The sequence below is a fragment of the Lampetra planeri genome, unplaced genomic scaffold (genome assembly GCF_965212315.1).
Source record: "Lampetra planeri unplaced genomic scaffold, kcLamPlan1.2.h2 scaffold_2128, whole genome shotgun sequence".
NCBI lineage: Eukaryota > Metazoa > Chordata > Hyperoartia > Petromyzontiformes > Petromyzontidae > Lampetra > Lampetra planeri.
In genome coordinates, this window is record NW_027614892.1 from 1 (window position 1) to 11,689 (window position 11,689).

The 11,689-nt window shown below is 60.3% G+C and overlaps 1 protein-coding gene across 1 annotated transcript; it reads left to right on the top strand.

The window, feature by feature from the left end:
* Positions 1-4: 4 nt before the first annotated feature.
* LOC144740414 (gamma-butyrobetaine dioxygenase-like) lies at positions 5-7,084 on the top strand (the record flags this gene model as incomplete). The annotated part of the gene is given in 8 exon segments (XM_078623267.1): positions 5-101; positions 609-682; positions 684-814; positions 2,239-2,343; positions 4,061-4,203; positions 4,206-4,257; positions 5,565-5,719; positions 6,742-7,084. Coding segments are annotated over 8 exon segments (1,092 nt in total), but the record flags the coding sequence as incomplete, so codon positions are not given.
* Positions 7,085-11,689: the final 4,605 nt, after the last annotated feature.

The following is an 11,689-nucleotide window of genomic DNA, read 5'->3' on the forward strand; positions in this document are numbered from 1 at the left end:
CCAGGACGGCCACCGGAGTGACTTCTCAGGCCGCTGGCTGGCCGCTCGCTGCTTCTCGGCCGCTTCGCGTGCCGCTACCCAAGAGGCCATCTTCATGGAAGGTGACGTGGGGGTCACGTGGGGTCACGGGGGGGGTGACGTGGGGTCACGAGGGGGGTGACGTGGGGTCACGTGGGGTGACGTGGGGGTCACGTGGGGGGTGACGTGGGGGTCACGTGGGGGGTCACGTGGGGTCACGGGGGGGGTGACGTGGGGGGTGACGTGGGGGGTCACGTGGGGTCACGGGGGGGGTGACGTGGGGGGTGACGTGGGGGGGTGACGTGGGGTCACGTGGGGGGTGACGTGGGGGTCACGTGGGGGGGTCACGTGGGGTCACGGGGGGAGTGACGTGGGGGTGACGTGGGGTCACGTGGGGGGTCACGTGGGGGGTGACGTGTGCGTGTGGTGTATGTGTGTGCGTGTGCGTGCGCGTGCGTGCGCGTGCGTGTGTGCGCGTGTGTCTTGTTGACGTTGTAACATTTTGACCCCCGCACTGCACATCTGCCCTAAAATATCATCACAGCTCTTCACATTCCTGCCCCTCCTCCTCCTCCTCCTGCCGTGCACAGAGCGCGAGCTGTGGGGCTGTGAGATGTCCGCTCGCCTGCCGGCGTTCCCCTTCGAGGCGGTGCTGAGCGACGGTGGCCGCGAGCCTCGCCTGGCTCACGTCGCTGCGGCGACACGGCCTGGCGCTGCTCCACGGGGCGCCAGCTCGGCGCGGGCAGATAGAGCGGCTCGCTAACAGCGTCGGCTTCCTGCGGCTCACCTTCTACGGGTGGGGTGGGTGAGTGGGTGAGTGGGTGGGTGGGTGGGTGAGTGGTGGAGTGGGCGGGTGGGTGGGTGAGTGGGTGAGTGAGTGGGTGGGTGGAGTGGGTGGGTGAGTGGGTGGGTGGGTGGGGTGAGTGGGTGGGTGGGTGGGTGAGTGGGTGAGTGAGTGGGTGGGTGAGTGGGTGGGTGAGTGAGTGGGTGAGTGAGTGGGTGGGTGGGTGGGTGGGTGAGTGAGTGTGTGGTGGTGGGTGGGTGGGTGGGTGGGGAGTGAGTGGGTGGGGTGGGTGGGGGAGGTGGGTGGGTGGGTGAGTGGGTGGGTGAGTGGTGGAGTGGGCGGGTGGGTGAGTGAGCGGGTGGGTGAGTGGGTGAGGGAGTGGGTGGGTGAGTGGGGTGGGTGGGTGGGTGGTGTGAGTGGGTGGGTGGGTGAGTGGGTGGGTGGGTGAGTGGGTGGGTGGGTGAGTGAGTGGGTGAGTGAGTGGGTGGGTGGGTGGGTGGGTGGGTGAGTGAGTGGGTGGGTGGGTGGGGGAGTGAGTGGGTGGGTGGGTGGGGGAGTGGGTGGGTGGGTGGGTGAGTGGGTGGGTGGGTGAGTGGGTGGGTGGGTGGGTGGGTGAGTGAGTGGGTGGGTGGGGGAGTGAGTGGGTGAGTGAGTGGGTGGGTGGGTGGGTGAGTGGGTGGGTGGGTGAGTGGGTGGGTGGGTGGGTGGGTGGGTGGGTGAGTGAGTGGGTGGGTGGGGGGAGTGAGTGGGTGGGTGAGTGGGTGGGTGGGTGAGTGGGTGAGTGGGTGGGTGGGTGAGTGGGTGGGTGGGGTGAGTGAGTGAGTGGGTGGGTGGGTGGGTGAGTGGGTGAGTGGGTGGGTGGGTGGGTGGGTGAGTGGGTGGGTGGGTGGGTGGGTGGGTGAGTGGGTGGGTGGGTGGGTGAGTGAGTGGGTGGGTGGGGGAGTGAGTGGGTGGGTGGGTGGGGGAGTGGGTGGGTGGGTGGGTGAGTGGGTGAGTGGGGTGAGTGGGGGGTGAGTGGGGGGGTGGGGGAGTGGGTGGGTGGGGGGTGAGTGGGTGGGTGGGTGGGGTGGTGGGTGGGTGGGTGGGGTGAGTGGGTGAGTGAGTGAGTGGGGTGAGTGGGGTGGGTCAGTGAGTGGATGAGTTAGTTTGTTTATATCCATGTATCTCCCTGTTTCCGCGTGTCTCCGCGGGTCTCCATGTCTCTGTCTTCGCGTGTCTCCATGTCTCTGTCTCTGTGTGTCTCCACGTGTCTCCATATGTCTGTCTCCGCGTGTCTCCATGTCTCTGTGTGTCTCCGCGTGTCTCCGCCTGTCTCTGCCTGTCTCCATGTCTCTGTCTCCGCCTGTCTCCGCCGGTCTCCATGTCTCTGTCTCTGTGTGTCTTTGCCTGTCTCCGCGTGTCTCCATGTCTCTGTGTGTCTCCGCGTGTCTCCGTAGCAACGTGTGGGAGGTGCGGGACAAGTCCGATGCGAACAACGTCGCTTACACAGCGGGACCACTGGCCCCGCACACCGACTACCCAGCGCTCACTCACCCCCCCGGGGGTACTCACCACTCACTCACCACCGCACTCACCACTCACACTCACCACCACACTCACCACTCACGCACCACCACACGTCACCCACTCACACTGCACCACCACACTCACCACTCACCCACCACCACACTCACCACACCACCACATTCACTCACCACCATACGCACTCACCACCGTACGCACGTCAGCCACTCACTCACTCACTCACCACCACACTCACTCACTCACTCACCCACTCACTCACCACACTCACCACCACACTCACCACTCACTCACCACACTCACCATCACACTCACCACCACCACACTCACTCACTCACCCACTCACTCACCACACTCACCACCACCACCACACTCACGACTCACTCAGCCACTCACTCACCCACGCACCACCACACTCACCACCACACTCACCACCATCACACTCACCACCACCACACTCACTCACTCACTCACCCACTCACCACACTCACCATCACACGCACCACCACCACACTCACTCACTCACCCACTCACTCACCACACTCACCACCACACTCACCACCACCACACTCACCACCCACCACCACATTCACTCACCACCATACTCACTCAGCCACTAACTCACTCAGCCACTCACTCAGCCACTCACTCACCCACTCACCACCACACTCACCATCACACTCACCACCACCACCACCACATTCACTCACCACCAACTCACTCACTCAGCCACTCACCACCACACTCACCACCACCACACTCACTCACACTCAGCCACTCACTCACCCACTCACCACCACACTCACCCATCACACTCACCACCACCACCACATTCGCTCACTCACTCAGCCACTCACTCACCACCACACTCACCATCACACTCACCACCACCACCACACTCGCTCACTCACTCAGCCACTCACTCACCCACTCACCACCACACTCACCATCACACTCACCACCACCACCACACTCACTCACCACCATACTCACTCAGCCATTAACTCACTCAGCCACTCACTCACTCACTCACCACCACATTCACCCACTCACCACTCACTCACTCACGCACCACTCACTCACCACTCACTCACCCACTCACCACCACACTCACCATCACACTCACCACCACCACCACACTCACTCACCACCATACTCACTCGCCACCACACTCACCACACTCACCACACTCACATACTCAATCACTCACTCACCCACTCACCCACTCACTCACTCACCACCACATTCACCCACTCACTCACCCCACCCACCCACCCACTTACCCACCAACCCACCCACCCAGGTGCCACGGGTCAGTCGACCCGTGGCACCTGCTGGGTCTGCCCCGTGACCCTCCTGCCAGCGGGGCGTTCGACACTTCACGTGGCCTCAAGGTGCACCTGGCCTGGCACAAGCGTCGTGGTGACGTCACCGCCACTTAGTGGCGAATGGCGGTTGTTGTGGTGCGCGCATGCGCGTGTGTGTGTGTGCGTGTGTGTGTGTGTACACGTGTGTGTGTGCGTGTGTGTGTGTACACGTGTGTGTGTCTGCGTGTGCGTGTGTGTGTGTGTGCGTGTGTGCGTGCGAGTGTGCGTGTGTGTGTGTACACGTGTGTGTGTGCGTGTGTGTGCGAGTGTGTGTGTGTGTGTGTGTGCGTGTGTGTGCGTGTGTGTGTGTGTACACGTGTGTGTGCGTGTGTACACGAGCGTGCGTGTGTGTGCGTGGTGCGTGCGTGCAGGTGCAGTTCCTGCACTGCGTGCGCCAGGCGGTGCGTGGCGGTGCCTCGCAGCTGGTGGACGGCTTCGCGGTGTGTGAGCAGCTCCGCCGGGAGCAGCCCGAGGCGTTTCGCCTGCTCGCCAGCACGCCGCTCAACTACGTCGACGTGGGCAAGACCTCTGTGACTTCCACGTGCACTCTCGCAACCCCGTCATACAGTACGCACGCAGCACACACACAGCACAACACACCGTACACACACAGCCTACACAGCACACACACAGTACACACACAGCACACACACACAGCACACACACACAGTACACACACACAGTACACACACACAGCACACACACACAGTGCACACACAGCACACACACAGTACACACACAGCCTACACAGCACACATACACAGTACACACACTGCACACACACACACAGCACACACACACAGTACACACACACAGTACACACACAGCACACACACAGTACACACACAGCCTACACAGTACACACACACAGTACACACACCAGCACACACACACAGCACACACACACAGTACACACACACAGTACACACACACAGTACCACACACAGCACACACACACACACAGCACACACACACAGTACACCACACACCAGTACACACACACAGTACACACACACAGTACACACACAGCACACACACAGCCTACACAGCACACATACACAGTACACACACACAGCCTACACAGCACACATACACAGTACACACACAGCACACACACACAGCACACACACACAGCACACACACACACACAGTACCTACACACAGCACACACACACAGCACACACACACAGTACACACACACAGTACACACACAGCACACACACAGCCTACACAGCACACATACACAGTACACACACACAGTATACACACACAGCACACACACACAGCACACACACACAGCACACACACACACACAGTACACACACACAGTATACACACACAGCACACACACACAGCACACACACACAGTACACACACACAGTATACACACAGCCTACACAGCGCACACACACAGCACACACACACAGCACACACACACAGCACACACACACACACAGTACACACACACAGTACACACACACAGTACACACACACAGTACCACACACACAGTACACACACACAGTACACACACACAGTACACACACAGTAGACACAGTACACACACAGTACACACACACACACATTGGGTGTGTGTTGTGTGCGTGCGCTGTTGTGTTGTGCGCGTTGCCGTGCATATGTGTTGCGTGTGCGTTGCGTGGCGCGTGGCTGCTTCCGCTGCGTGTTGTCGTTGCGTGTGCTTAGCGTGTGCCGTTGCGTGTGCGTTGCGTGTGATTAGCGTGTGCGTTGCGTGTGCTTTGCGTGTGCTTAGCGTGTGCGTTGCGTGTGCTTAGCGTGTGCGTTGCGTGTGCTTAGCGTGTGCGTTGCGTGTGCTTAGCGTGTGCGTTGCGTGTGCGTGCCCAGGCTGGATGAGCAGGGGCCGCGTGCAGCGCATCAACTTGAACCACGCGACGCGAGATTCGGTGCTCGACGTCCCGCTCAGGGCCGTGCGGCCGCTCTACGCCGCACTCAGCCGCTTCTCGGCACTCACCGAGTCTCCACGCAACCAGATCACCTTCACCCTGCGTCCCGGTGAGCCTCACCACTCACTCACCGCGTCACTCACTCACCGCACCACTCACTCACCGCGTCACTCACTCACTGCGTCACTCACTCACCGCGCCACTCACTCACCGCGCCACTCACTCACCGCGCCACTCACTCACCGCGTCACTCACTCACCGCGTCACTCACTCACCGCGTCACTCACTCACCGCGTCACTCACTCACCGCGTCACTCACTCACCGCGTCACTCACTCACCGCATCACTCACTCACCTCATCACTCACTCACCGCACCACTCACTCACCGCGTCACTCACTCACCGCATCACTCACTCACCTCATCGCTCACTCACCTCATCACTCACTCACCGCGTCACTCACTCACCGCGTCACTCACTCACCGCATCACTCACTCACCTCATCACTCACTCACCTCATCACTCACTCACCGCATCACTCACTCACCGCGTCACTCACTCACCGCATCACTCACTCACCGCATCACTCACTCACCGCACCACTCACTCACCGCGTCACTCACTCACCTCATCACTCACTCACCGCATCACTCACTCACCGCGTCACTCACTCACCTCATCACTCACTCACCTCATCACTCACTCACCGCATCACTCACTCACCGCGTCACTCACTCACCGCGTCACTCACTCACCGCTTCACTCACTCACCGCATCACTCACCTCATCACTCACTCACCGCGTCACTCACTCACCGCACCACTCACTCACCGCGTCACTCACTCACCGCGTCACTCACTCACCGCATCACTCACTCACCGCGTCACTCACTCACCGCGTCACTCACTCACCGCGTCACTCACTCACCGCATCAGTCACTCACGCATCACTCACTCACCGCATCACTCACTCACACTCACCACTCACACTCACCGCGTCTCACCGCGTCTCACCGCGTCTCACCGCGTCTCACCGCGTCTCACCGTGTCTCACCGCGCCTCACCGCGTCTCACCGCGTCTCACCGCGTCTCACCGCGCCTCACCGCGTCTCTCCCCCCTGTCTCTCGCCAGGGGACGTCATCACCTTTGACAACTGGCGGCTGCTGCACGGCCGTGCCGACTACGTGGACCTCCGCTCCGAGCAGGAGGCCGGCGCCGGCAACACCGACGGCACCGGCAACACCGGCGACTCTGGTGACGCCGGCAACACCGGCAACTCCGGCAACACCGGCGACACCGGCGACTCCGGTGACACCGGCAGGCTGCTGGAGGGCTGCTACCTCGACTGGGAGGTGGTGCTGTCCAGGCTGCGGCTGCTGCGTGCCGGCCTGGAGAAGGAGACGCGCCGATCGGCGAGCGCCGGGCGACTTCCGTCGGAGGGGGGTCCTGCCGGCACGCTGGGTTAAGGCGGCGGCGATGCGGTGATGCGGTGGTGTGGTGCGGTGAGGCTTGGATGGGGTGGTGGTGCGGTGATGTGGTGATGTGGTGCGGTGAGGCTTGGATGGTGCGGTGATGCTTTGATGTGATGATGGTAGTGACGATGATGATGGTGGTGGGTGGTGATGATGGTGATGATGGTGACGACGATGCTGATGGTGGTGGCGGTGATGATGATGGTGATGATGGTGGCGACGACGACGGTGATGGTGATGATGATGATGGTGGTGACGATGATGACGGTGATGGTGGTGGCGACGACGCTGATGATGATGGTGATGACGGTGGTGATGATGGTGATGATGGTGGTGATGATGATGGTGATGATGGTGGCGACGACGGTGATGGTGGTGGCGGTGCGATGGTCTAACCCACACACGACAGAGGGCAGCACTTGCCCACCCGCCCTGCTGTGGTTAGACGTGAAACTCGCACGACCTCGTCGCTGCTTGCCGGCAGCGACGCTCCTCTCACCGCTGAGCTGATGCTGCTGAGATCTCCGTTGGCAGACGTGGCCGGGCAATCGCAAACCGTAGCGGAGGCTCATCGTCAACATCGTCATCATCGTCAACATCGTCATCATCGTCAACATCGTCATCGTCAACATCGTCATCATCAACATCGTCGTCGTCATCATCGTCAACGTCGTCATCGTCGTCATCATCATCGTCGTCATCAACGTCGTCATTGTCAACGTCGTCATCGTCATCATCGTCATCATCATCGTCGTCATCAACATCGTCATCGTCAACGTCGTCATCGTCATCATCGTCATCATTGTCATCATCGTCATCATAGTCGCCATCGTCATCATCGTCATCATTGTCATCATCGTCATCATAGTCGCCATCGTCATCATCGTCATCATTGTCATCATCGTCATCATAGTCGCCATCGTCATCATCGTCATCATTGTCATCATCGTCATCATAGTCGTCATCGTCATCATCGTCGTCATCGTCATCATCATCATTGTCATCATCGTCGTCATCATCATAATCGTTGTGTGGACATTTATAGCAACGGCCAACTGACTGTGGCGATATCGACTCGGAGGGGGAACAAACCGGAGAATCCGGAGACAAATCCATGCGAGCACCACGGGGAGAGAGAGCCAGAGAGAGCCAGAGAGAGCCAGAGAGAGCCAGAGAGAGAGAGCCAGAGAGAGCCAGAGAGAGCCAGAGAGAGACACGCAGACCACAGACACAGCAGCAGCAGTGGCAGGCGTTGTCAGGGTCGGGATCAAACCCACGACCTCCTGCGCACCAGGCGAGGTAGTCAACATCTCACCACACAAATATACAGCAGCAGCAGGCATCGTCGGGGTCGGGATCGAACCCACGACCTCCTGCGCACCAGGCGAGGCAGTCAACATCTCCTCGCCCCCGTGACCCCCCTTCAACTCATCTTGAGAGCGCTGTGCTCGCCGCGCCACATTGCGACGTGAATTCTTTGGCCCCGAAACTTCCAGCGGGTCGGGGCTCCCCCAGGCCGGCTTGAACCCAGAGGTCGCAAACGGGTTTTGATTCCTTACCCGTACCCGTACCCGGCCGCACCAGGGTCGCAAATGGGTACACGTACCCGGCCGGGTGCGGGTAGGGTACGGGTATCGGGCACCCGATTGCGACCTCTGGGATGAAGCCATGTTGCAGGCGCGGGTGGGTTGATTCTAGGAGCTTGAATTGTGAGAAGAGACAAGACGTTGGGAAATGAGTGACAAACGGCGACTCACCAGTGACTCACGGCCTACCCGTACCCGTACCCGGCCGCACCAGGGTCGCAAACGGGTACCCGTACCTGGCCGGGTACGGGTAGCCGGGTATCGGGTAGGGTACGGGTATCGGGTACCCGGTTGCGACCTCTGGTTGAACCCCACAGAGCGGCATCAGCGCAGTCGGGGGGGGGGGGGGGTCGGCTCGGTCACCCCGGCTGGGTCATGTCGTCACTGCTGTGGCCAAGCGGATTGCGGTTTAGCCGGATGGAGGTGGGGGGGGAGCGTGGGGGGGGTGCTAGATTGGGCGCGGTACGGGGCTGGAGAAGAGATGTGGGTGAGTGGGTGAGTGGGTGAGTGGGTGGGTGAGTGGGTGAGTGGGTGGGTGAGTGGGTGAGTGGGTGGGTGAGTGGGTGGGTGGGTGAGTGGGTGGGTGGGTGGGTGGGTGGGTGAGTGAGTGAGTGAGTGGGTGGGTGGGTGAGTGAGTGAGTGGGTGGGTGAGTGGGTGGGTGGGTGAGTGGGTAGGTGAGTGGGTGGGTGGGTGGGTGAGTGGGTGGGTGGGTGGGTGAGTGGGTGGGTGTGTGGGTGGGTGGGTGGGTGAGTGGGTGGGTGGGTGAGTGAGTGAGTGAGTGAGTGAGTGGGTGGGTGGGTGGGTGAGTGGGTGGGTGAGTGGGTGGGTGGGTGAGTGGGTGGGTGGGTGGGTGGGTGAGTGAGTGAGTGGGTGGGTGGGTGAGTGAGTGAGTGAGTGGGTGGGTGGGTGGGTGGGTGGGTGAGTGGGTGGGTGAGTGGGTGGGTGGGTGAGTGGGTGAGTGGGTGGGTGGGTGAGTGGGTGGGTGGGTGAGTGGGTGGGTGAGTGGTTGGGTGGGTGGGTGAGTGGGTGGGTGGGTGAGTGGGTGGGTGGGTGGGTGAGTGGGTGGGTGAGTGAGTGAGTGGGTGGTGGGTGAGTGGGTGGGTGGGTGAGTGGGTGGGTGGGTGGGTGAGTGAGTGAGTGAGTGGGTGAGTGGGTGGGTGGGTGGGCGAGTGAGTGAGTGGGTGGGTGGGTGAGTGGGTGGGTGAGTGGGTGGGTGGGTGGGTGAGTGGGTGGGTGAGTGGGTGGGTGGGTGAGTGAGTGAGTGAGTGAGTGGGTGGGTGGGTGGGTGAGTGGGTGGGTGAGTGGGTGGGTGGGTGGGTGAGTGAGTGGGTGAGTGGGTGGGTGAGTGGGTGGGTGGGAGGGTGAGTGAGTGGGTGAGTGGGTGGGTGGGTGAGTGGGTGGGTGAGTGAGTGGGTGAGTGAGTGGGTGAGTGAGTGGGTGAGTGGGAGGACGGTGGGGGAGTGACACGGGCTAGAGACGAGATGGAGCTAATTTGGTGAGTGGGTGGGTGACACGGGCCAGAGAAGAGATGGAGTGATGTGGTACAGGAGGACGTGGAGCTGAGTGGACTTGCCGATGACCGATACCAGCGGTGTCGAGATCGACCTCAGTGGTGGAGGCTCGTGAAGGACGCCACCGGGCGAGTGCCAGGCTAGGTGCACTGTGACGCTGCTGGAGGCAGTTGCCCTCCAACAACAGCGGAGGGCAGAGGAGCGACGCTCACAACAACGAGCGGAGCGCCAGGCGGATAAAATGCAGCGAGTTGGCACAGTAGGGGTCACAGCTGGTGGTGCATCTATCAGTCATCTCAGTCGACCCATGGCACCAGCTGGGTCTGTCCCGTGACCTGCACCTAGCCTGGCACAGTAGGGGGGCACAGGTGGTGCATCTATCAGTCATCTCAGTCGACCCATGGCATCTGCTGAATCTGTCCCGTGACCTGCACCTAGCCTGGCACAGTAGGGGGGCACAGGTGGTGCATCAGCCAGTCATCTCTGTCGGTCAACCCATGGCACCTGCTGGGTCTGTCCCGTGACCTCCTCCTGCCAGCAGCCTTCGATACCGAACGTGGCCTTAAGGTTAACCTAGCCTGGCACAGGCGCCGTGGTGATGATGGGGTTGGTGGTGAGGATGGTGATGCTGATGGTGGTGATGCTGATGGCAGTGGTGATGATGGTGGAGATGATTGTGGTGATGATGTTCATGATGGTGATGATGTTCATGATGGTGATGATGGTGATGATGGTGGAGATGATTGTGGTGATGTTCATGATGTTCATGATGATGGTGGTGGTAAGGATGGTGATGCTGATGGCAGTGGTGATGATGGTAATAATAGTGATGATGGTCGTGGTGGTGATGATGGTGGACATAACTGTGGTGGTGATGGTAATGATGGTGATTGTGATGGTGGTGGTACTGATTGCTGTGGTTATGCCAATCGTGATGATGATGACGACAGTTTTGGTGATGATGGCAGTGGTGGTGACGGGCATATTCCGCGAGAATTGGTGCCAGGCTGGGTGCCCCTATCCCCAGACCCCTCCCCCCATCACCACCGCGTGATCCAAGCGTGCAAGCTGTTGTGGATGATCGCCTGTAAGACGATAAGTGGATTTGACGACTTCTGCAAACTTAGCAGCGGAGGGGATGGGCAAGGCGATTAGGGGGTTATTCTTGTGGCTAGGAGATGTTGACTACCTCGCCGGGCCTACAGGAGGTCGTGGGTTCGATCTAGACCCTGACGACGCCTGTTGCTGTATATTTGGAGTCTGCGTCTCTCTCTCATCATCGCGGTGGCTAAGAGATGTTGACTACTTCGCCTGGTCTACAGGAGGTCGTGGGTTCGATCTAGACCCTGACGATGCCTGCTGCTGTATATTTGGAGTCTGCGTCTCTCATCATCATCACAGTGGCTATGAGATGTTGACTACCTCGCCTGGTCTACAGGAGGTCGTGGGTTCCATGCCTAGCCTGACGACGCCTGCTGCTGTATATTTGGAGTCTGGGTCTCTCATCAT